Raw genomic sequence first — 27,356 nt, 5'->3', positions numbered from 1 at the left:
ACCTCTGCAGACTGCCACTTTGCCTGTGTGTGTGTGTGCGCCTGTGTGTGAGTCTGTACGTACGCTTGTGTATGCCTGTGTTTGTGTATGTGCTTGTATGTGTATCCGTGTGTGCTTGTGTGTGTCCCTGTGTCTGCTTGTCTGTGTGCTCCTCTGTGTTTGTGTATGTGCTTGTATGTGTATCCATGTGTGCTTGTGTGTGTCCCTGTGTCTGCTTGTGTGTTTGTGTATGTGCTTGCATGTGTATCCGTGTGTGCTTGTGTGTGTCCCTGTGTCTGCTTGTGTGTGTGCTCCTCTGTGTATGTGTGGGTGTGCTTGTGTTTGTGCCTGTGTGTGTCTGTTCCACATCATTGACTACATCCAAGAGTTCTATGCCATACCACTCTACACAGTCAAGTGATAATGCACACCAAGTTATTGCTCCCATAAGGATAGATGAGGCAGTTGCCTTATGGAGTCAGCAGTAGATGGTGCCCAATAGCAAGCAAGACCTGGAGAATAGTTTTGCCAGTGGATGCCAGACTCCAGTGTCCATGTGCTGATGTGCCCACCCTTGCACCGTTCGTTGCACGCACCGCTACGACCATTTACACTACCACCTTACTGGCCAGCCCCCACCTCTGTAGCCCAAGGGGCGTGCTGAGATCCCTAGAAATGCTTCCATAGCCCGCAAGACCATAGGCATTCTTTGGGGTGATGTTGTGTGTTGAGTAAACGATAAATGTTCCCTAAATAAGTGAATAGACATGCAGGCATCCAGGTCTAGTTTTTCTTGAAGACAACGCGCCGCACGCCACTATGTTTTGTATCTCTTATAAATAGCGCGGTGTCAGAGGGCCTGTTATTGACATTCTGTGGACAGGCCTCTCTTTTATGGCTTGGGGAAGTCGGGCCACAAAAGACAACATTAAAAAACCTGATGTGACTGACCTTGAATGTTACTCCATAAAGGCTAATATTGTGAGCGTGCACGGCAAATTAACCCTCGTTTCCAGCGCTTTGTTTAATTATTTAAAGGCGAATATGCAGGGCTTTTCCTCTCCATTATAGCAACAAACCTTGCCCGAAGGACGAACATTAAATCACATCGTAATCTGTACTACTGCCTTGGGCCTCCCTTGACAATTTGGTGTTGTTGAAACTTCATTTTAATATTTACTTCTTGATTTACTTAAGGGCTGTCAAGTTTGGTGTTGTTGAAACTTCATTTTAATATTTACTTCTTGGATCACTTAAGGGCTGTCAAGTTTAATAACCTTTTATCAATCGGATACTTTTATTATACACGGTTTCGTAAAAATAACAAGGCTGTCTTAGGCTTTTAGTCATATGCAGAGAAAATTATGTGGACTGGACAGGGATTTGATTTCCAATAACTGTTGGAATGTGTGAGCAGCTTCCCGGCACGCGCAATCAGTTGTGCATCACTGCGGGCATTTATTCCCCTTTTCCTTTACTACACTCATGGGGAATGCACAATCACTAGCCTTTTTCCCGTTCACGCTTATGGGTCCCCTCTCAGCATCCTCTTAATGCCAATAGCTCTACCTTTAATAATGCCGAGACCATTGCATTGTAAATGCTTGTTTTTCAGGTTTAACATGGCCCGTGTCGTCTCCGTGCAGCTGTGTGCTCCGCTGTGCACGAAGTTGTTCCGACGGGTATGTATGCTGCTGTTTTGCTGTTGGAGGTAAGCGATTTTGTTTATTTTTCTAATCTTATGTTTATTTCTTTGTTTTTCAGGTCCAATATGGCCCGTGGCGTCTCCGTGCAGCTGTGTGCTCCGCTGTGCACGAAGTGGTTCAGACAGGTATGTATGCTGCTGTTTTGCTGTTAGAGGTAAGCCATTTTGTTTATTTTGCTAATCTTATGTTTATTTCTTTGTTTTTCAGGTCCAATTTGGCCCGTGGCGTCTCCGTGCAGCTGTGTGCTCCGCTGTGCACGAAGTGGTTCAGACAGGTATGTATGCGGCATTTTGTTTATTTTGCTAATCTTAGGTTTATTTCTATCACTCACTGCTGCACTCTCTCCTCAGCCTCTTACTGCACCATCCCTTCACTCTCTCCTCAGCTCCACTATACCGTCTCTTCACTGTTGCACTCTCCTCAGTCTCTCACTGCACCATCCTTTCACTGCTGCACTCTCTCCTCAGCCTCTCCCTGCACCATCCTTTCACTGATGCACTCTCTCCTCAGCCTCTCCCTCCACTGTCCCTTCACTGATGCACTCTCCTTAGCCTCTCCCTGCACCGTCCCTTCACTGATGCACTCTCTGCTCAGCCCCCCATTGCATCGTCGCCTTAACTGCTGCACTCTCCTCAGCCTCTCCCTGCAGCGTCCCTTCACTGATGCACTCTGTTCAGCCCCCCCATTGCATCGTCCCTTCACTGCTGCACTTTCCTCAGCCTCTCACTGCACCATCCCTTCACTGCTGCACTCTCCTCAACCTCTCACTGCACCATCCCTTCACTGCAGCACTCTCTCCTCAGCCTCTTCCTGCGCCATCACTTCACTGCTGCACTCTCTGCTCAGCCCCCCATCCAGGCTGCAGCCCTCACTCCTCCACTGCACCATCACTCACTGCTGCACTCTCTCTCAGCCTCTCACGGTACTATCCCTTCACTGCTGCACTCTCTTCAGTCTCTCACTGCACCATCCCTTCACTGCTGCACTCTCTCCTCAGCCTCTCCCTGCACCGTCCCTTCACTGATGCACTCTCTCCACAGCCTCTCCCTGCACCGTCCCTTCACTGATGCACTCTCTCTACAGCCTCTCCCTGCACCGTCCATTCACTGATGCACTCTCTGCTCAGCCTCCCATTGCATCGTCCCTTCACTGCTGCACTCCCTTCAGCCTCTCCCTGCACCGTCCCTTCACTCATGCACTCTCTGCTCAGCCCCCCCATTGCATCGTCCCTTCACTGCTGCACTCTCCTCAGCCTCTCCCTGCACCGTCCCTTCACTGGTGCACTCTCCTCAGCCTCTCACTGCATTATCCCTTCACTGCTACGCTCTCTCCTCAGTCCCACTGTACAGTCCCTTCACTGATGCACTCTCTCCACAGCCTCTCCCTGCACCTTCCCTTCACTGATGCACTCTCTCTACAGCCTCTCCCTGCACCGTCCATTCACTGATGCACTCTCTGCTCAGCCTCTCCCTGCACTGTCCCTTCACTGATGCACTCTCCTCAGCCTCTCCTTGCACCGTCCCTTCACTGATGCACTCTCTGCTCAGCCCCCATTGCATCGTCCCTTCACTGCTGCACTCTCCTCAGCCTCTCCCTGCACCATCCCTTCACTGACGCACTCTCTGCTCAGCCCCCCATTACATCGTCCCTTCATTGCTGCACTCTCTGCTCAGCCACCCCATCCAGGCTGCAGCCCTCACTCCTCCACTGCACCATCACTCACTGCTGCACTCTCTCCTCAGCCTCTTACGGTACCATCCCTTCACTCTCACCTCAGCTCCACTATACCGTCCCTTCAAACTCTCTCTCTCACTACCTCACTCTCACTACCCCACTCTCTCTTTCACTAACTCACTATCTCTCTCACTACCTCACTATCTCTCACACTACTACACTATCTCTCATTCACTCTCTCTACCTCAATCTCTACCTCACTACTCAACTCTCTTTCTCACAGCATCACAATATCACTACCACAGTAACTATCTCTCTAACACACTACTTCACAACTTCACTCTCTCTATCTCACTACCTCACCCTCTCTACATCACTACCTCACTCTATCTATTACTATCTCACTATCTCACTGCCTCACTATATCATGACACTCTCAAAAATTCACTACAACACTCTCTCACTACCTCACAACTTCACTCTCTCTCTCTCTCTCTCTCTAACTCACTGCTTCACTCTCTCTCTATCTCACTACCTCACACTTTCTCTATATACTACCTCACTCTATTTCTATCTCACTATCTCTCTCTCACTATATCACGACACTCTCTCTAAAGTTCACTACATCACTCTCTCACTACCACACAACTTCACTCTCTCTCTAACTCACTACTTCACTCTCTCTCTATCTCACTACCGCTCTCTCTCTCTCTCTCTCTCTCTCTCTCTCTCTCTCTCTCTCTCTCTCTCTCTCTCTCTCTCTCTCTCTCTCTCTCTCTCTCTCTCTCTCTCTCTCTCTCAAATACACTAACTCACTTTCACTCTCTCATACACTACCTCACTCTCTCTCTAGCTCACTACTTCACAACATCTCTCTGTTTCTATCTCAATACAGCACAACTCTCACCCTCACTACCTCATTCTTTCACTACCTCACTCTCTCTCACTACCTCACTCTATATCTACTTCACTCTCCCACAAAACAAAAATAACTACATCACTACTCAAATTATATCTATAACACTATCTCACTCTCTCTCTCACTAACTCTCTCCATAACATCACTCTATCTATTTCCATATCACTCTCAACTATAACACAAGTCACTCACTCAAAAAATAACTACAACACTCTCTCGCTGACTCACTCTCTATCTCACTAGCTCACTCTCTCTCTCCAACTCACTACGTCACTCTCTATCTCACTAACTCACTCTCTCTCTATCTCACTAAGTCACTTTCACTCTCTCTTAAACTACCTCAGTCCTTCTCTATCTCACTATGTCACAGCATCACTCATTGTTTCTATCTCACTACCACCAAAATCACTCTCCATCACTAACTCACTCTTTCACTACCTCACTCTCTCTGTCTCACTACCTCACTCTCTCTATTTCTATATCACTAAGTCACTTTCACTCTCTTTCACTACCTCACTCTCTGTCTCTGTTTTCGTTCAGAGGTAAGCATTTTGTTTTTTGTTTGCTAATCTTATGTTTATTCTCTCTTTTCTAGGTTCAACATGGCCCGTGGCGATTCCCTTCAGCGATGTGCACCGCTGTGCACGGAGTTGTTCAGACAGGTATGTATGTTGATTTTAGTTTATGTTAGAGGTAAGGCATATTTTTATTTTTACACTGCACTGTCCTTTTACTGCTGCACTCTCTCCTCAGCCTCTCCCTGCGCCATCGCTTCACTGCTGTACTCTCTGCTCAGCCCCCCCCCCATCCAGGCTGCAGCCCTCACTCCTCCACTGCAACATCACTCACTGCTGCACTCTCTCCTCAGCCTCTCACGGTACCATCGCTTCACTGATGCACTCTCCTCAGCCTCTTACTGCACCATCCCTTCACTCTCTCCTCAGCTCCACTATACCGTCTCTTCCCTGTTACAGTCCCTTCACTGCTGCACTCTCTGCTCAGCCCCCCACTGCACCGTCCTTTTAATGCTGCACTCTCCTCAGTCTCTCACTGCACCATCCTTTCACTGCTGCACTCTCTCCTCAGCCTCTCCCTGCACTGTCCCTTCACTGATGCACTCTCCTCAGCCTCTCCCTGCACCGTCCCTTCACTGATGCACTCTCTGCTCAGCTCCCCATTGCATCGTCCCTTCACTCTCCTCAGCCTCTCCCTGCACCGTCCCTTCACTGATGCACTCTCTGTTCAACCCCCCATTGCATCGTCCCTTCACTGCTGCACTTTCCTCAGCCTCTCACTGCACCATCGCTTCACTGCAGCACTCTCTCCTCAGCCTCTCCCTGCGCCATCGCTTCACTCTCTGCTCAGCCCCCCCATCCAGGCTGCAGCCCTCACTCCTCCACTGCACCATCACTCACTGCTGCACTCTCTCTCAGCCTCTCACGGTACTGTCCCTTCACTGCTGCACTCTCCTCAGCCTCTCACTGCACCATCCCTTCACTGCTGCACTCTCTTCAGTCTCTCACTGCACCATCCCTTCACTGCTGCACTCTCTCCTCAGCCTCTCCCTGCACCGTCCATTCACTGATGCACTCTCTGCTCAGCCTCCAATTGCATCGTCCCTTCACTGCTGCACTCTCTTCAGCCTCTCCCTGCACCGTCCCTTCACTGGTGCACTCTCCTCAGTCTCTCACTGCACCATCCCTTCACTGCTGCACTCTCTCCTCAGCCTCTCCCTGCACCATCCCTTCACTGATGCACTCTCTCCTCAGCCTCTCCCTGCACCGTCCCTTTATTGCTGCACTCTCTCCTTAGCCTCTCCTTGCACCGTCCCTTCGCTGCTGCACTCTCCTCAGCCTCTCACTGCACCGTCACTTCACTGCTGCACTCACTCCTCCTCCCCACTGCACCGTCCCTTCACTGCTGCACTCTCCTCAGCCTCTCACTGCATTATCCCTTCACTGCTACACTCTCTCCTCAGTCCCACTGCACCGTCCCTTCACTGCTGCACTCTATGCTCAGCCCCCCACTGCTCCGTCCTTTTACTGCTGCACTCTCTGCTCAGCCCCCCACTGCACCGTCCTTTTACTGCTGCACTCTCCTCAGCTTCTCCCTGCACCGTCCCTTCACTGCTGCACTCTATGCTCAGCCTCTCCCTGCACTGTCCCTTTACTGATGCACTCTCTCCTCAGCCTCTCCCTGCACTGTCCCTGCACTGTCCCTTCACTGCTGCACTCTCCTCAGCCTCTCCTTGCACCGTCCCTTCACTGATGCACTCTCTGCTCAGCCCCCCATTGCATTCACTCATCTATCCATCCTTTCCCTCATCATTCCATTCACCCCTTCACTCATCCATTCATACTTTCACTAATCCATCCAGCTATGGCTTCCTTGTATAACACATTTTGTCTGCAAAATGTCTGTAATATACATTAAAAATAAATAAAAAAATAAACTATTTCCAAGATTGTCTTTAAAAATTAATCTAAGTGATGAGCGCAAAAATCTGTAGAACAGAGCTGGCTCTTTCACACCACACCTCCCCTTCACTCCCACCCCCTTTGAAAGGCTGGGGCCCTGGGCCAGAGTCCACTTTGCAGATGCCTTAAAAGTTCTCTGAAAAAGTAGAGCTAACTCTCCCAGGAGGGGGTTAATTCACAGCGCTGAAATGCTTCAGCTGCAGTGGGAGGCAAGGGGTCTCCTCTACTAAAACTGAAAGCGTGTCTAACTTTCTGTAAGGCGAAACCGTTGCATTGTAAATGCTTGTTTAATAAATATCATTGTTATGCCTTTTTTTTTTTTTTTTTTTTTTTTTAAAGGGGAATTTAATGGTTAAGGGATGGGTAAGGGTTAAGTGATGGTTAAGGGAGGGTAGAGGAAAAGGAAGGTAAGGGTTTCTAGGGAGGGAGGTAAAGTAAGAGTATTTTAGGCTACAGGAGCAGGTAGAGGTAAAGGGAAGAAAGGGAGTTTTAGGGTTTCTGGTAGGTAATTGCAAAGGGAGGTAATAGGTCTTCAGGGTTCAGGGGTGGTTAGTAGTAAAGGAAGTAAGGGTTTTTAGGGTTTAAGGGTAAGTAGAAGTAACAGAATTTAAGGGGTCTTTAGGGTTTGGGGACAAGGAGAGGTAAAGGAAGGTAATCAGCTTTTAGGATTCAGAGGAGGATAGAAGTAAAGGCTGGGAAGGGGTTTCTAGGTTTCAGACGAGGGGAATGGAGTTAAGGGTTTTTTATGGTTCAAGAGTGGGTACAGGTAAAGGGAGGTTGGTAGGGGGTTTTAGGGATCGAGGGAAAGTAGAGGTAAAGGGAGATTAGGGGTTTTACCACCCCACCCCCCCAAACCGGAAAAAGAGGGGGCGGTGATAGATCGAGATATATATATATATATATATATATATATATATATATATATATATATATATATATATATATATATATATATATATATATATATATATATATCCACACATATACACACACGTTAGACAATACAAATGCATTGGCAGGTAAAGGCATTGCATTGTATAAGGACCTGCTTGGTATTACAATCCAGTTTAAAGGTCAACATGGTGTAATGCCCTTGTGATGAATTCTCCCCTACATTGTAAAATGCCTACCATCAGCAAGTAAGATAAAGGCAATTTTGGTATTATTGGAGGCAAGGGTCGGAGTGCTACATTTTCAAGCCAAAGACAAGCAATGCTCATGCAGGCAGGCGCCACTTAACGATTAGGCCTTGTACAAACTAAAATAAATCGAAAGGGGCGCCCTACATGGCACAGAACTAACATGGAGTCACAATGCCAAAACTGAAATAATCTAGTTTAGGACCCTTCAGTCTATCACTGATGATGAGAAATCTTAAGTCTTGATAGCGCCTTCTGGGTTAAAACTAGGAGGTTGAGAAGAAGCCTTGTTTTATAATGGCACAACTACGAATGTAAGTTTTCAAATTAGTTATACGCAGTGAGAAAGCTTGGTCATGAAAGCTAGCATGGGGCACACATCATTTTAGTACTGGCACCCCATAAGCACAGCTGTGTCCAGCAGCTCACAAACACCTCTCACCTGCTAGTAGAGGACATCAATTCTCCCTCGGCCAGGCATTGGTATTCTGGTTTCCAAGTACACAGCAGGATGGCATATCCACAGCCAGGCTGGGATACCATTAGCTCTGGTGTGCCATCAGGTCCCGGATTCACAGACAGGCTGTCTACCTACGTTGACCCAAAAAAAGACCATTGAAAGAGAGGAGATCAAAAGAAAATAATTATCCTTCATGGTCAAAATTAGAAAGGCATGAATGGAGGGCAAATATTCACTGAGAAAAAAGGTCAGCGGCAAGCCAAAGATAACCCCGCAACACAGCGCTGGTGATAGACAAGAGAAGTTCAACATGTAAGCACCAATTTTTGACTGTTTAGGAAAGCGTGTTCGATCCATTGGGAAATAGAAGACTTGAATATAGTTTTCAGTGCCTAACACTTCATAATCATAAAAAGAATTTCTTTAAACTTTGAACTGTTGGCTGGTGTGCTTGACGAGCGGCGGGTGGAGTGGGTGGGGGGGTCAGTGAGGGGAGAGGTGTATAAGAGTCACAGGAGAAAAAAAAAGTACATTAAAAAACGTATCTGCAGCCGTTCCCATCGCACTCTTCTGCTCCTCTTCACTGTAGGAAGCCACAGGCTTCCAGAATACCCTGCGGCCAATCCTGAAGCTGCTCTCATAAATGAAAGCAGCTTCCAGATTGGCCTGAGCACCCTCGATTTGCGCTCCAGGACAGACTGCTAGTCTGTTACACAAACAAAGATCGTGGGTATGCTATTTGATCTGCACATCTATTATTTCACAGTATTGTATTTATGATGCCAATTTTTACTAGACCATATTTCGGGAGGGTGCTCTCATGGTGTTACAATACCCACCCACTTGGGTATGAGTCCACTAGAACTGCAGAAACAGTCTAGATACAGAGTCCAACAAATACACTGAAGCACACCACTTAATTGTTTGTATTATCCTTGGAAAGTAGTCCGTGATCCAGCCAATCATAAGGTTTCCTTAGAAGAGGTTCACAACAATTGATCAATCAGGTCACTTTGATCTTTTAATTAATTCCATTGCAGACAAAAAGCAGCAGCCGACGCGCGTTTCGTCCTCCTGGACTTTCTCAAAACTCCATTCTGAGTTCTCTAAATGGGTTCAATTTCATTTGATTCACACAAAGTGTATACTGAAATTCCAATGGAATAAAAGTAGAAGACCGTATGTCCAATGAGTCAAGTAAATGATGAGCCCAAGTAGCAGTCGCTACACACATTATAAAGCCTTGCCGTGTCTTGAATCCTACAACATTCTTTTGAAGGGCTCTATTGTTTTCCGTGAATGTGGGACCTTGATACGTCCACTCTTACCAGAACTGCATTTCGAGTTTCTACACCATAGGGATCGCCAGGAGGACGAAACGCTCGTCGGCTGCTGCTTTTTGTCTGCAATGGAATGAATTAAAACATCAAAGTGACCCGATTGATCAGACTGCTAGTCTGTGCCTGCTCGAATTAGAGAGTGCTTTCACTGCACAAGATGGTTTTGCCGTACAAACCATCATGTGCAGTGATAGGAGTGCACTACCACTCCCCTCAGTGACTGTCACTCCCAGGACCCACCCCCAAGACTCAGCTGTCGGCAGGAAAATAGAAATAAAACGAGTGTTAATTATAGTTTTATTTTTCCTTTCCTGTCATTTTTGGGTGGCGACGCTCCTCGGCCATAGCAGAGGAGCCGCTGCTAAACTTTATGCAGCATTACTGGCATACCATTTGATAAGTCTTAAACCATAGCTTCTGGACAGGAATATACGGGAAGTGTACTGGCCAATAGGCAGGGCACTGTTTCTTCTGTGAGTGAATGATTAACCCATCAACATTCCAACCCTCCTCTCCGAAACTGTCAAAATCAGAATATGCACACAGCTGTATAACTAGTGGGGATGATGACCATAGATCACAGACTAGGAAACCAATTGCTGCTAAGCCGAAGCTTGTGAGAAGCATGGCAGTGTGCATACATAATTGGGAGCAGACAGTGGATATCCTTCAATACCCGAGCAGTGTTCCCCCTCCCATTAAAGTCCAGTGGTCAAACACATAACTTAAGCTTCACCTGCATTGTCCATGATCTGGCATTAAAATAGGTTTAATTTCAAGGGTCCCCATTTACTGCTCTATACATTGAAGCAATAAAAAAAGAGTAGTACTTAATTATCCAATCTGATCACTTGCTAAATATACGACCAGTGCCCCTAAGACACAACATAGCATGTTACCAATGATTCTGCCTGCAGTGAGAGAAGGAAATGGCAACTCAGGAAAACAACTTGTAATGGGATTTATGAAAATAGGGAATGCAAAAAAAAGTAATTTCCACACACCACCAATAGTTAATAGAATAACACAATTTGCTTGAGCCACCTCTGAACTGAGTGTATACATTTTCAAAATCATTAAGAGTAGACGATACCATTATCGGCGGCTGTACCGGGCCCGTGGCACCGGCCCTCTGCGCGCATTAGGCGAGTTCCTAGATGCTGTCGCTTTGCCGGTGGCATCGGAAGAACACAGGGGCGAGCTGGAGGCCCCCCTCACCCTGGAGGAGGTGGGAGATGCGATCCGGGCTATGTCGGCCGAGAAAACACCCGGGCCGGATGGTCTGCCTGCCGAATACTACAAGGCAAACGGGGATATTTTGGCGCCCATGCTTCTCCAGGTGTATAATACTGCTATCAGGGATGGCTCATTTCCCCAGTCATTACGGGAGGCGTTCCTCGTTTCTTTACCTAAACCCGACAGGGACCCCATGGACTTGGGTTTGTATAGGCTGCTGGCAATGCTCAATACGGATTACAAGGTCTTCGCCAAAATCCTGGCAGAGCGGCTGGCGGCGGTGGTCCCCCATTTGGTGCATTCAGACCAAAACGGGTTTGTGCCGGCGAGATCCACATCCCTAAACCTCAGGAGGTTCTTCAGGGTGGCGACAGAAGCGACTAAGGAGTGGCCCCGAGCGGGGTGCCTACTGATAGACCTGGAGAAGGCCTTTGAATGCCTGGAGTGGGGGTACCTGGCTGAAGTGCTCTCGCGCTATGACCTCGGTGCGGGTTTCCTACAGATGGTTCAGCTCCTCTACACTAACCCTGTGGTCCGGGTGCGGCTAGGCCCATACATCTCTGACACAGTAGCGGTGAGTCGGGGCACTTGGCAGGGATGCCCCCTGTCCCCACTGTTGTTCGCGCTGGCCGTGGAGCCCCTAGCGGCGGCACTGAGACAGGATCTGAGAGCAGGAATCCCCCTGGGAGATGCGACCCATCAGGTCTCGCTCTATGCTGACGACTTGCTGGTGTTTGTTAACGATGTGACACGCATACCTGAGGGTCTGGCCTCCTTGCTGGAACGGTTTGCGGTTATCTCAGGCCTCAGGGTCAATGCGGGCAAGTCGTCCCTTTATGCGTTTAGTGCCACGACAGGGGATCCGGGGTATTGCATGGGCAGCACGAGGGTGCGATGGAAGGCCGACACCTTCAAATAGCTGGGGATCCAGATATATAGGCAGCCGGCGGATCTTTTCGACGGTAATTTAGGAAGGGCGACGCGGCACTCAGAGCTCAGATTCGCTTCTGGTCCTCCCTTCCACTAACCACAACGGGCAGGACGGCTCTCGCCAAAATGGTCATGCTCCCCCGACTCCTGTACTGCTTTGCCAATTTGCCCCTCTATGTCCCGGCCTCCTTCTTTTCATCGCTTAACGTGACACTAAAGGGACTTCATCTGGGGCACGTCCTGGCACCGCCTGGCGCTGGCAAAGTTGTTCCTGCCGACCGATGGGGGCGGGCTGGCTGCTCCCTGCTTTGAGCATTACTATCTGGCCGCGCAACTCCAATGGATTGCTCGCTGGCTGGCGGACAAAGGCAGAGACGACACGGCCACGGTTGAGCCGCCGTACTCCCAGGAGCGTGTCACCCAGCTTTTTCACCCCCTGGCAGCCTCTGCAAGGCCCACTCTGCTGTTGCTGGCGGTGGCGTATAAGTGCTTCCGCAGAGCCCTCTTCCTTACTCGACGGGTGCACCCGTACGCGCCGGCGGTACCCCTGGAGGGTTTTCTAGGTGGCGAAGGGGTCCTCACGCACCCTATGTTGGCACACTGGGGAGAAGCGGACATCCAGACGTTGGGTGACCTCTTCTGAGACGGAGCGTTGGTGGCGTATGAGACGCTGGTCCTCGAAGACGGGCTCCCTCCTGGGGGGTTCCTGCTGCATCGCTCCATAGTGGCGAAAATGACTGCCCGGTGGGGAGACGTGGCGCTGGAGCCTGAACAGCACTTGACCATGCAGTACCTGCATGTCATGGGGAGGGGCAAACACCTGATCCGCTGGTTTGCCGGGTCATTAAGGACACACACAGGGGTTAGCCTGGTTCCGCTCAGGGGCAAATGGGAGAGAGATTTGGGTCGGCAACGCTCTGATAAGGAGTGGGAGAGGCTCCTTAGAAGCCCGGCGCGCATCCCCAGAAATCTATGCTGCCGTCAGATACAACTGTATGTAGTTCATAGGGCCTACCTCACGCCTGCGCTCATTAACAGATACTTCCGCCATGCAGATGCGTCATGCCCCAGGTGTGGGGAGCTAGATGCAGAAATTATTCATCTTCTATGGCACTTCCCCAGGTTAGGCTCCTACTGGAGCGCGATATGCGAGTTGCTCCGCAGATGCACTGGGCGCACTATACCCTTTGACTGGCCGGAATACATCTTACACCTATTCAAGAGGCGCCCAAAGACAGGGCGTCTTCCCGCTTTTTGGACCTGGGGATGGTGGTGGCTACGCGCCTCCTTACGAGGTGTTGGAAGGCGAGCGACCCCCCGAGTGTACAAGCGTGGACCTCCTCCTTGCAGGCATGGGCTCGAGCGGAATGGACGGCCATACGAAGGGAGGAGACGGTGGGGCTCTGTAAAGAACCAATGGCGGAGCGTTGGGAGTGCATGTTGAAGGCCTTGCAGTCGCCTGGCGAGGCTGGAGACGCGGGCGCCATGGGGAGCTAAAAGGCGCCCTCAGAGATTGTGGTGCACCGTGGGCTCTTTTCCAGGTCTAGTGGGCGGATACTGATGTATTTATCCTTTGGGGTCATGCTGATCTTAGGTTAAGGCCCAAGTGTGGCTGGAGTGTGTGTGTGTGCGCGCCGGAGGGGGTGTGATGGGGGTGGGGGTCAGCAGGGGGTAGGGGAGGGAGGGTAGAAAATCGTCATATGCCAGGGTTGTTGATTATGCCGCCATTGTTTTCTTCTCTTTTTCCTGTTCCTTGCTTACCCACTGTTGTTGTAGTGGAGTCATGTTTATGCACAAGTAGGGTGATGGGTGGATCCACCCCAAACATTGCTACTGCCAACAAGCTTAGTGCGCGGATAGCCATGGACCTGAACTGGGGCGGCTGCCCCGGTACTATACGCCTGAGCCAGTAATGGGCGATTATCCTTTTCACCTACCGCGCTCGCGACATGGACTTCTCTGTTTATATGCTATGATGTCGCTGACTGTGTATCTAACATGCCCAATTACTGAGGTGACACTGTTGAAATGTCTAATGTGCTGTGAACCTTTGTTTGAAATGCCAATAAACAGATTTGACAAAAAAAAAAAAAAAGAGTGGACGATGGCATTTATAATTCATCAGCGTACCCCTAAAGAGACATGTGGAGAAGAAAAAAGATGCACTTCACATATATGTGGGTTTATAGAGCACAAGTCTAGCACCAAATCAATAGTGTTCGCCCTAAAAAACAGGATGCATTTCAAGACGCGGTAGTCACACGAAACATATATAAAAGGGGAAACAAACTATTTCCGATGTGCTGTAGGTGATATGGGGCTCTCCACTGTTATTGCGGTGATGTGCAAAATGTGCTTGTAAATGAAGGAAGGAGGGTCCTTGTCAGATCTGGATTCTGAGCTTCTCTCAGATTCTCAGGGCAGAGCTGGTGGTTTTGTTCCTTTTTAAAATCGCTTAGATTCTAATTGGCAATGATGCTGCTCAAGGAGCTTCAGGGGACACCAGAGGTTCTGATCTTAGCGGCAAAGTATGGTAGGGTCCGCATGTGGCATATTCCGTGAATGATGCAGCACTTCTAGAAGGTAATGTAGGCTAACAGGAGGCACTGGTATTGTTCAGAGAGTGAGTTGGATCAGGCAAGCTTGTATGTAGAGTATGGTTTTAAGAGTGATTTAGGGGGATTTTGCACTTATACTAGCAGGGCATTGACCCCTCAAGATGCACAAGGAGTAAAAGGACCTCTGCAGTCTGCTTCCAGAAGGAAGAACTTTACTTTCTGAAGCAGCAACAGCTGGTGCCATGCAATCGGGTCCGTGAAGTAGATCTTTAACTCGAAACAAATTAGTAAAAATATTTGAATGTTAAATATTACTGTAAATTCATTTTATATATATATTTCTTTTAAATGTAGAACAAAATGCTACAGCACTATTAACTTAATTTTAAATTAAATTATTAAATATATTAAATAAAATAAAAATTATTTTACTGAAGTTTAAATAAAAAAATAAATCCCACTTGAAATACAAAAATATGTTTTACGTTGAATTATAAAAGTGATGTATCGAATTGATGAAAACTAATTGTATAATATTAGAATAAAAATTAATACAATAATTTATAAACTCCAAAAATATTGTTAAAAGATTTGGTAAAGAATAAATATGTTTAATTCTAGTTTTTTAAACTTAAATTATATATATTTATATTTTTTGCTTATTTTAAATAATTGTATTTAACATTATTTGCATTAACATTAACATATTTGGGTGTTGCAGTTTTTAGCTGTGCTTTGAAGCACCTATGATGCTGCGAGGTATGCTAATAGCAATAAACTTAAAAAACAAAAAAAACGCTATAATGCATAAGTCATGTCATTTTTACAGTGCGCACACGACGTGCACGCCAGCAAAATGACACTAACAATTTTTTGTTTTATTGAAGCGCCCGTCGGGGCCAAGTAGGATGGAGGGTCAGGGTGGGGGAAGCAACATGGTGTGATATGTGGTATCGGGAGGGGCTATCTGGAGAGAAGGAGTAAAGAGCAAGGAACTTGGAGGGTCCGGGGAGTGGAGAAGCAACACAAAGGGCAGTAATGTGGAGGAGACGCATTGGGTACTGAGAGAGCAATTGTGGAGCAGAGGGGAGCAAACAGACAGAGAGAAAGAAAACCGAGCAGCATGTGGGAAAGAAGCACATGGAAAAGAAAGCAGCGTGTTGGAGAGAAGCATATGACAGCAAGAGCATCACAGAGAGACATAAGGAGAAGCGCACAGCAAGACAGCGGTACACAGTGTGCAGATGGAGTAAAGAGAAGTACACAAGGAAGACAGCTGGAAAATGCATGCACTTTAATGGAGGGCTTAACTCAAAAGTAAAAAGTAGATCTCTAGTGGAAGGACACAAGTAAAGAGACAATGCTCCAGTGGAGATGCAGACAAAAGATCAGCAAGGCAGGCCATCAAATAAGAATGTATGTATGTATGTGGGATACTTGTAAAGCGCACTGTTACTCTACCCGAGTGTCCTGGCGCTGTAGACCGCTGGGGAACCCGTCCTGGTTTTCCCTGTGAGATGGTCCCTTTCTGGGTATCTCCAGGGTGAAACCAGGCATCCCCGGCGTCTGTGGGGGGCCGTTGTAGAGATGAGGCAAGCTTAATGCCCAGAGTTACCGAGTGTGTTCCCTGGTTAGAGTAGGCACTGAGGCGAGAATTATCGAGTCCGTTGACCCTGGTCCAAGAAGCAAGCTAATAAGGGACAGGAAAGCCAATCAATGGTTAGTAATGGGCATGCTCCAAGCCCCTATATATTCTTGGTAAGATGCCTTGCATACACTGTCTAGTGTTGTGTAGTTCTTACAAATCTACATAGGATCTGTGTGTTTTAGACAACATTAACTAAGGGATTGGTGTCCAGACTGACTCCAGACACCCACAAAGGATATTTTAGTCTGTGGACCAGCTAGCTCACAGTGCCACTAGACGCCCCACAATATTACCAAGGGGCAAATATGTTCTAGCAACTATCGAACATGACAACCCTGACCCCTCAGTGATCGTGGAACAGTACAGTGCTTTTCGCTCAGTCACTATAGCTCACTTGGTCTCAGAAAGATATACAGAATAAACGGAGGGGACGTTTTAATAAGCATTTATTGAACCAGGATCATTCTAGTATAAAATACGTGTGCTGCAACAACCATTAGACAGAAATAGATATATACAGTTATAAGCACCTACTGAGTAAATAAAAAGTAGAATTCAACCATGGTGCTAAAACAATGAATATATGCAGGCAAAGAGATGCATGGCAGTAATCAGGAGTACTCCTAAGATGCAAACCGTAACTAGATGAAACTAGCATGTATGTAGGTGTATAGCCAAAAATCCCTTTAGGAAAAAGCCAACCTTATTACCTGATGGGAGAGAACGAAGCACCACGTTTTAACTCACTCACTGTGAAACATATTGAAAACCTAATGTTTTCAACAGCCACCAAACACATACCATATGAGGATGCAGATTTAACACCAAACAAGAAAAGCTCTAGCTGATGTAAAGAGTGCAAAACAGGTGTCCATCAACTGAAGGAAGATAATTTATTTAGCCCCTTTCCCAATTCCTACCCTCACAGATGTTGTTATATGAAGTCAACATGGATTTTTCGCTCTATAACTTAGAAACAGTGCAACAGATAGGACACTGGGTGTAGCATAATTAGCCTTGGAGTGCGCATATAACTCAATGACTTTTCTGGTTCTGACCTAACTAAATCACAAATCTACCTTGCATCTTTTAAGATGCACAAATAGAAAAAGCTTGTTAAAGTCATCACTCCATACCTGCCCCTCCAACAGCCACTTCTTCAGCAACACTAGTTGACCAGAAACATGATCGGAGTTTTCTGATGAGTCTTCCCAGCGAAAAGCTCGAACCACACGATCTGTATAACCCAGCACCAGCTCACACTTCCCGTCACCATCTACAACAGAGCGAACAACTTTAGATTCCTGCTGGCAGTTAAAAATGTTGAAGATCTGTTTCACAATTAACTTAAAGATTCTTGATTCACACTAGGTATATATATATATATATGTGTATATATCAATCTCTCTCTCTCATATTTACTCCTATAATTAATCAGATTAATGAGGACTGGACAACTCCGCAGTACTTTTGAAAGTCTTTTAAAGTTATAAAACTAAATACTGATGCTTTGCGCCCACATAATTTACAAGGTGCTAGAAGACAATCCATGTTGGAGAGGTTGTGGGGGTCATTTCTCGCAAAGTCCTTCTGACTGAGCACAGACATTCCCTATATCTGAGGCCCGGTGAGCCTAATCTGGGAATTGACTCGGAGAAGGGTAGATCATGGGCTGGAGCTTGGCCTAGGGTCCAGCTTGTCACTGATAACATTGTGATAATGTCTTTAGAATCCAAAGGCGCAACAAAATCCATTCCCCTTTAATTCTGATTTCCAAGGACACCCCAGCTGACAACCCAGCACCCAAAAGGAAAAGAAGGGGGGCCCAGGGGCTCTCGCCCAGTTCCAGTAAAACCTGCCAATAAAGTACAGACCGACTTGCTGAGGGCCTAAGGGGAGCTTACCGAGGACTAATGCAGAGGCTAATAAACTTGTTGCCCCCAAATGCTTAAAGTCACCAGCTATTGCAAGCACTTGGCAGCATATCATCAGTGTCAAGAGAAACCAGAGAAATGGCACCAGTGGTTGCCCCTCCTCTCATACTGTCTAACAAAGGCGAATTCTGAAGTCGGGACACAAAATCTCTACCCCTGAGCAAGTCACGAACACAGATGTCATCAACCTTCCCCCAACCGCTAGTCCATTTGTTCTTGTTCTAGTGGGTATCCATTCTCTTTGCAGAGATATCGAGGAATCTCAAGGTGACCTTCTCCACAAAGTCCTTCATTGGCTATCCAAGCTCAGGGGCGTTTCTCTGGTTAACAGCTCCAAAATTCTTATGGGTATAACAGTAGAATGGATTGGATGCTCCTTAAAAGGTGTCCAGGAAGACTGTAACATTAAAATTAGCCTGCAACTTGGATATTTTTATAATCCTCCTGTAGCCCCATTATTTCCAATGAACCCACAGCCTTCCCAGGAAACTAATTGTATTCCTTATTTCCTTATGCCAGCAGGCATCACTCACTTACCATTTCAAACCTGATAGGGGGCATTTCAGACTTAAACGCAACGGACTGACTTTTGTTACGTTCCAAACTTCCACTGGTCGGGGATTCCATTTAATCCTCCCTACGTTTTCTCTTCGAGGCACCATCATTTAACCCAGACAACAATTCCGCCCTATCAGTAGTCAGTTGGAATGTTGCAGGGATCACGTCTAAGTTGCCGATACGTGAATGGATATCCATCATTGAGGAATACAACATACGTTTCTTCCAGGAGACGTAGACCTGTCGTAGATAATGGTTATGTCTGTCATTCGATTTCTGCCATCCGTTCAAGCTCTGTATGTGCAAGAGGAGGCCTATCCCTTTGGGTCACAACTCCACTCAAACTCGACAGTGAAGTGATACGGATGGCGCATCACTCCTTTCAACCGATTCTTATGAAGGGGGAGGTGTTTTTTTAAAGGTTTGCTTGTTATATTTTTACGATAATGGGTTTACCAACAAAGCCAATAGTAATTTGGTGCAATTGTTTACATTTCTTTCTAACTTAAAAGCTCAGCACTATACTCAACAGGGGAACATTATGATTTGTGGAGACTTCAATGCAAAATGTGTTTCCAGCACAGTCAATGAGTGCCCCTCATGATGTGACTGGAGGGGTGAGGAATTGGGGTGCTACCTTGGCATTTTTCATCTGGTGGACATCATAGAATTTATGGACATTGGAAACTCCCCTCTTTTTGTGGTAGGGGTTGTGTAACATCTGTAGATTATATATTTGTCCCTAGAAACATCCTGCCATGGGTAATTAGGGCCATCATAAGTGAGTCTAGTTGCATTGATCACTATGCATTAACAAGAATGTTATATATGCCCATATACTGAGTTAAAGCACCATAGATGGCCCAGTATACTCCTTTGGTCTCGGATAATGGTCTATGCCTACGCTGGTTCATGCGTAATCCCAGTATGTGTTTGGCCAGACTGTTATGTTGTAAGGTTAGACTTTTTTTTTTATTTCTTTCTGAACAGATTAATGGGTCTAATATTTGGGGTGATTTCGAAGATGTGTGTACGCACATCAGAACATCTGTCCGACAACCTGCCCAGAAAAAGCAAGTACGTCCTAGATGGTGCCACTCTCAATGCGGTCTAGCAAATAGGCGGCTGAGGCAAGCGTTGTAAACTACTCCTAGGGTTGCCCATGAGGGAGCACAGGCCAAAACAATGTACACACAGGAAATAAAAAGAAGAAAGAAAGAGCTTAATGAGCAGCACTGGGAGCGCCTCACTAAGGCCACCAAACTAAACAACTTTTTGGACCACACAAACAATGTAGATCAAGAGTTACCACGGATAACATGCTGTGGATTATAGGTCGAGTTATTTTTAATAGGAGGTGAGAATGGGCTTGTGAGCACAACATCCTTCATCCAAGTCAGTTTGGGTACAGGGAGTGGATGGGTATGGTGACACAGTGCCTGAATCTGCAGCTCATTGTGGGGAAATATACCATAGCTAGGCACTGCCAATGTACCTAGCGTCCATGGACCTCTTCACTGCCTTTGACTGTGTGAATCATTGCAGGCTGTGATGATGGTTATTGGGTTATTGGGGAACCTTCTACGCCTTTGCCACTGAGTTTGTTGCTGCCGCCCGTGAACCTCTGCACGTTGTGCAATCAAGCCCCCTCTCCTCACCTGAGCCAGCGCGGACCCGCCCGCCCGTCTCCCGCTGCCCGGCTGCTCTTTAACATCCTGAGCAGGGGCTGCCGAGCGGAGACCGGTGAGGGGCGGACATCAAGGTCCAGAGGCCCTTGCGGCGAACCGCGTCATTGGGGAGCGCCAGGAGGCGCTTTAAATCACCATCAGCCCCATTGAGGGGTGGGAACCTTCTACGCCTTTGCCACTGAGTTTGTTGCTGCCGCCCGTGAACCTCTGCACATTGTGCAATCAAGCCCCCTCTCCTCACCTGAGCCAGCGCGGACCCGCCCGCCCGTCTCCCGCTGCCCGGCTGCTCTCTAACATCCTGAGCAGGGGCTGCCGAGCGGAGACCGGTGAGGGGCGGACTTCAAGGTCCAGAGGCCCTTGCGGCGAACCGCGTCATTGGGGAGCGCCAGGAGGCGCTTTAAATCACCATCAGCCCTGTCTCACGGGACGCGAGCGGGACGCCGGGACAAGGACGGGCCCATTGTTGCCCGTTAGTGACCGGTAGGGACCGGACCGGGCCGCCCTCCCCTTGGTCTTCTGTTCAGACAGCACTCTATTCTGGTCCTTTGCCTTTCTCATCGTTGTTGTTTGCTCCCCTGCCCAGAGCAATATGTCTGGTAGAACCAGGAGCAAAACTAAACCTGCATTACCCAAAACTAAATCTGCTTTATCTGTAGCCCAGATCACGGGACCTATAGATCAATTTATTTCTCGAACCAACGAGGTGATTGATCATAGTATTTCCCTCCTGGAGCGAAGAGTATCCATGGATCTTGCTAATGCAAGACGCTCCTCGTTGGGTCTTTTGGCTACTGCGTCCTCTCCCATACACCAAGCTCCTACCACTTCTATTTTGACATCCTCTGTCACGACGGCAGCTATCCACACAGTTCCGAGTACAGTGGATCTGTCTGCAACTCAATCCGAGACGGACTCCCTTTTGTCAACAGACTTAGAAAACACCCCAGACCTTGAATTATGTCACACATCGGAACCTCTGGACTCAACCTTAGACAAGCAGCTCCGCGGAGCTAGGGAAGGAGCCATTTCAAAAAGGGGAAATAGTAAGCTACATAGTAACAAAGTGGTCCCTAATACCCCTTTGGAGTTCGGGGGGGGTCAGTCTGTACAGCTCACTCAACTCAGTACAAATATATTAAACCTTAACAACCCTGTAGTACCTACTACTAGTGTAGAGAATTCTGACAACCTAAACAAAACATCGCAGGTGGGCGGCCCGTGTAGAGTTTGTAACCATACCCCGCAAATTCTAACTACCATTAAAGAGCTTTTTATACAATACTTAAAACCCTTAGAAACTAGTCTGAGACATCTTGAAACTCAGATAGCAACTTTATCACGCACTCCCCCCTCTGTGTCTACCCTACAACAACCCAAACAAGGGAAGGGAAATTCTATTCATTCAATAAAAAACCCCAAACCGGTCCAAACTGGTGTGGGAATTAAGCAGCATTTAGGGGCCACTTCATCTCACATGAAATCTAAGCATATCGCCCCACTAGTTCAACCAAATTCCCCGACAGGTGTCCCAATGACTACAGGATCCACTGCCGCAACCCAGAATCCTCTAGGACTGGTTAAAAATACAAATGCAAATACAAATCAACCTACTATTAAAAAACCGTCATCTTCACCCCCCAAAATTGAACTAAAATCTTTGGCGACAGCCAAAAAAGGAGCACGATTAAGGCGTCCGGTGCATCTTTCACCCGAGGCAATCCCCTACACAATTATTCTTACAGGAGTACCTGAATTAACCGAGGGTACTAATGAATCTGTTTGGTCACTCAAAAATAAGGTCATTCAGTGGCTAAGTCTAAATAGACCCCTCGAGCCTTGTCATTCTGGTAGGATCTCTACAGTTCGTAGAGTAACCTGGATATGGGATGAGCGCAAATCAATCCAGGGCGACTGCATCATAGTTAGTTGTGATGATCCAACTGCAGTTGACTTTATCTGCTCCTATCCAACCCTGGGAAAAAAAGGAGGTATTGACGTCCAACACCTATCCTTTTTTTACCCTCCACTGAACTCACACCAATATTTCCCTACTTCAAACTGGCAATACCCACGGGAAGGACAATGGAATCAGGTGGGTCATAGTTATAGTAATAGAAACAGGCTCAGAGACTGGCAGACCCAGTCCTGGCATCCCGGCAGACCCCACCAATCCATGGAGGGCTTTCAGACTAGAAACAGATATGATTGCCTGGAAATGGTAGATTGACCGTTAGCAACCATAGCGAGTATGACTCAGGCCCCAAAAATCAGGGACGCCTTCTCAAGCCCTGGTCTGCAACTACACCAGTCTAAATCCCAAACCAAATTAGAATCAATTTTATTGCTCAATAATAGTAATAGTATAAAGACAGGACCCATCACGGAATCCTCCGATATCATCTTAAATGCAACAATGATTGCTCCCTTGGAGATCTCCATGGGAGCAACCGTTACAAATTCACACCAGACAAGAGACCCGGTTATCATTGAAGAAACCCCTGTGATTTCTCCAAGGTGCCCACTTATGCGATTTCCTGACTCTCAGATACCATCCCGGCTAAACGACCGGTCTCACACTGCAGCCCTGAGCTTTTCAATTTTATATTGGAATGTCGCAGGACTGCGTGTTAAGCTGGTATTGCAGCCGTGGCTTGACTCAGTGAGGGAACACCAGTTAGTTTGCCTTCAGGAAACATGGTCAATTATTCCGATGCATTTACTGGGCTATAAAACATTTCATATCCCAGCAATCCAGGGAGCTATGGGAAGACCAAAGGGTGGCCTGGCGGTTTATGTCGCTAATACCTTGCCTACTATATCCATACGTAAGCTAAAAGAATTCCCGAGCTACCAAATATTGCAAATAAATTTTAGCATAGACAGTATCTATATCTTGGTTAATTACTATAATAACTCAGACACAATGGACTGTATAAAAACGTTAACTGAAATTACCACTTTTTTAGAATCCTTGCAAAACGAATTTCAGCCATCCTCAGTACATATAATCTGGGGTGGTGATTTTAACCTTCCCTTATGCACTAACTATAAAAATGGAAACTGTGGCCTATAGGACGAACATGGCAGTCCTTTGTTCCATTTTGCCCATTCCATCTGTGGCAACAAAGTAAATGAGTCCCTTTTCTCCTTGGAGCTCAACTTTGCAAATAATCTAGTAGAACCACAAGTAGATTTTTTACCAACGTTCCATGGTAGAGGATACTCGACCACCATTGACTATATTTTGACCTCTCAGATCCTAAAGGGCCAAGTGACCAATTTCTTTACTGGGACCGATGTCTCCAGTGATCACTTCCCGATCAGTGTAAGAGTTAACTCAAAGAAGGCTAAATCACACTCTATCACTTCTAGCCATCTAAGACAAAATGCCTTAACAATAAATAAACTGAATGGCTATACAGTCAAGTGGGCCAAGGTGGACCCAGTTGTAATAACGGAGAGAGTTCTTGCAAAAACTAAACCTTGAGTACTTGACTGTTTACTAACCGATTCCTCCCCCCAAACCATTGTGGGAAGCTTCCAGAATATCTTGAAGGTAATTGGAAATGAGTTCTCTGGTAAGGGCACGAAAAATAAATCTACCCCTGAGAGATGGTTCAATGCAGACGGTCGTAAGGCCCTCTCGAACCTAAAGGAAGCCCTCCATAGACCTATTCGGGATACCTTGGAAATTTCTAATTTAAGGAAACATTATAACACAGCCAGATCGGAACGCAGAAAAGAAATTAAGAAAAATCTCTGGGCACAATTGCATGATAGTTGCCTAAGCAAAGATAGTGCCCTTTTCTGGCAGGTTATTAGATCTCCCTTTCTGGCCGACACCTCAAAGGGACAGCACCTAGATGTTGCAGTCACGGCAGCTGAATGGGTCTCTCATTTTTCCAAAATTTTTGGAAATCCCCCCGTGGACCCACTAGGAGAAGATCACAGTGGAGCCCACAAATCAGGAAAGAACAGCTACCCGATTAACTTATTTTTCAATCACGCGGAAGTTACAAAAGCACTCAAGGCGTCTAAATTGGGAAAAGCTCCCGGGCCCGACGGAGTTCCATTGGATTTTTTCCTCCACAACATCGAACTCTGGTCACCACTACTAACTCAGGTCCTGGCAGCAGCAACATCAGTAGGGCTGTTAGAGTCATGGTCAACGTCAATCCTGCTTCCCATCTTTAAAAAGGGTGACCGCAACGACCCGGTCTGCTACAGACCAATTTCCCTCCTGGACTCCATGGGCAAAGTTGCGGGTCGGGTGGTCTTGGACCGACTACAATCTTGGGCCCGAGAAAATAACATCATGACCGACCTGCAATATGGTTTCCAGAGGGGTCTTGGGACTGTGGAGCAGGCCTTGAATCTTGCCCTTTTGATAGGAAAGTATGTGGGTGCAAAAGGAGGTAACATCTTCCTCGTGTACGTTGATCTCAGTACAGCATTTGACTGTGTCCAACATTTCAAACTTTGGTCTATTCGAGGGGATCTTGGGGTGGACCCTGCCCTTATAGTTCTTCTCCGTGAACTCTATTCCGACGCCACGGCGCGTGTTCGATTTGGAGTCAACGGGGAACTATCACCCTCTTTTTCTATAGGAAAGGGGGCAAGACAGGGTTGCGTACTGGCTCCCTTCCTGTTCAATCTTTACACCAATGGACTAGAGCAAGCTCCGCTGGAAGGGAGCCAGGATCTACCCCAGATAAGTCATCGCCCAATACCAACCCTGCTATATGCAGATGACTCGGTCATTATAGCTCGAACACTGAATCAACTTCAGAAACAACTTAACAAGTACTGCTCCTTTATGAGTTCTTTGGGTCTTAAAATTAACATAAAAAAGACATTTACCATGCACATTGGTCCTAAGGTCAAGAATCCTAAGCCAATCCTGGTGGATAAAATAAGATTGGAAAAAACGTCTGCCTATCCGTACTTGGGCGTAAGTTGGCGACAGGCCACGGCCAGCAGAAAACTTCTTTTCCAGCGAGCAACATCAGCTCTGGTTTCATTTTCGAGGAAGCTAGGCAAACCTGCACCCCCCCGAACTCTTGAAAATCTACTACGCAAAATGTCACAGTGTGGCCACCTATGGAGCGGGTGTTTGGGGATACGGTCCTATAGACTCTATTCAAATAATAGAGAACAGGTTTGTCAAATATCTGCTGGCTCTCCCACAAAGTGCTCCGAACTACGCTTCACACAATGAGCTTGGTATGGAATATATCACTGACGCCATCCGTTCCCAACCGATTCTCTTATGGCAACGCATATGGTCCAAACCAGAGTGCCATCTGACTCGCTCTTTGATCACGGACTGCTTGGCCTTAACCAACTGGCGCAGGATTCCCTGGTTAGTCTATGTGCGGAACTTTTTTAACGATCTTGGCCGTACCTCTTACTTCGAAGATCCACCCAGCGTAGAGGATATCTCAAGAAAAAAGTAGATGTGTATGGACCATTTGAGAGAACTGTGCAACCAAATGGAGATCGTAAAACCTTCAAACTCTCAAATTTGTGCAGTGCAACTTGGTAAAGGTATCCAACCATACCTGAAGTATTATTTGTCTAACCACGAGAAATATCTTTTGATAAGATTTCGTTTCAACACTTTCTTCCGTCTAGTTTCCTTTCCAAAAACTCAAAATTGGTCGAGTACCCCTACGAACTGTCCATGTGATGGAGCATCCACCCAATCAACAATTCATATTATTTTTTTCTGTAAATATTATAATGCACCACGTAAATTTTGGATTCTCCCACTTCTTCGTTCTTCCGGTCACAGGTCATATTATCCTGCATTTCTTTTCCTACAGCTTTTGAACTCGGTACACGCAGCAAAGTGCATAGCTATCTTTTTAAAAGCTAGCATTAAGATACGCCAAACTTACGATTGAATAGACATTTCCACCTTCAAGCTTGTGCAATCTTCTTAATGTTTTTAAACCATGTTGAAAGTTTTGTTTTTTTAATCCACTGTTTTTAAATTCTGTACTTTTTATGGTTGCTAACAAGTGGTAATCGAATAAAAGATTTTGATACTGATACTGGTTATTGGGTTTAGGTCTGGATGCGATGGTAAACTTCCTGCATACTTTACATGAGAATTTCGGGGCCAGCGAACTTTCTGAAGAATTTAATCTTGATAGCGGTGTTACACAAGGCGGTGGGCTAACCCCATTGCTTTCTATTTTATATATCAACAGTTTGAGCACCTCCTTGTGTAAGACAACAAAGATGTTAACATATTAGGGAGTACACCTATTCTAGTGCTGATGTATGCTGATGATGCAGTCCTAATGGCCTGCACACCTAATGATTTGCGCAGGTTGGTTGATTCTTTGATCAAGTTCATGGCCCGTTTCGATTCATTTACTAACTTTGGCAAATCTCTGATTATGGCATGTGGTCTTAAGAGCAGCAGGATTTAATTTTTAGAATGTGAAAGCAATCTTTTAAAACGTGTACAACTTCCCTTATATAGTATTAGTGTTTATAGGCACATGGGGTTCCCACTTCTCTGCTAGTACAGCAAATTATTCAGGGTGATAGACTTTTGAGTCTTCCGTGGCCAAATGATCGCAAGGTCTTGACTCCCAGTTTGTCTAAATACAGGTTTCCAAGACAGACAGCCAAACATTCATGAGCACTTAGAGAGTGCCACCACTCCTCCATCCTGCCCTGCCCTGCACTGCCCTGCTCCGACCCGCAAAACTGCCTCAGCACTGAAAAATAAAATAATGATAACCTTGCGGTATTAACATTTTATTTTTCCTTTTTTGCAGTGCTAAAAGGCTGCGGTGCGATGCTTCTCCATCTTAGCGGAGGAGACACCCCTGTGTTGCACCAGCCGCCCACTAGCTCACACTTTATTTGCCATGGGGAGCTTGACTTGCCGGACCTGGAAGGACTCATCAAATTAGCTCCAGTCTTATAATGGGTCTTGAAATGGGCCAATCCAGAGGCAATTCTGGATAGGGGCATTATTAAGTACTGCCTGTTGCAGGGTAAGAGTAGAGCCATTGCGTGAAAGCTTATGTGGAATCTTCTCTGACTGACTTTGGATGTTCGGAGCTATTCCACGCGCCCCTTCTCATCCTC

The 27,356-nt window shown here is 46.7% G+C and overlaps 1 protein-coding gene across 1 annotated transcript in view; it reads right to left on the bottom strand.

Moving 5' to 3' along the window:
• Positions 1-27,356, bottom strand: part of ITFG2 (integrin alpha FG-GAP repeat containing 2) — a 706,948-nt gene that overhangs the window by 599,666 nt on the left and 79,926 nt on the right. Inside the window, exons 5-6 of the mRNA XM_078673726.1 lie at positions 17,203-17,342; positions 8,337-8,485 (exon numbers count right to left, since the gene is read on the bottom strand). Coding sequence (XP_078529852.1) covers positions 8,337-8,485; positions 17,203-17,342 — 289 coding nt within the window. The remainder of the gene's footprint in view (positions 1-8,336; positions 8,486-17,202; positions 17,343-27,356) is intronic.

The sequence above is a fragment of the Lissotriton helveticus genome, chromosome 1_1, assembly GCF_964261635.1.
Source record: "Lissotriton helveticus chromosome 1_1, aLisHel1.1, whole genome shotgun sequence".
NCBI classification, from domain to species: Eukaryota; Metazoa; Chordata; class Amphibia; order Caudata; family Salamandridae; genus Lissotriton; species Lissotriton helveticus.
The sequence above is the reverse complement of the archived record's forward strand: the minus strand, read 5'-3'. Positions and strand labels throughout refer to the sequence as shown.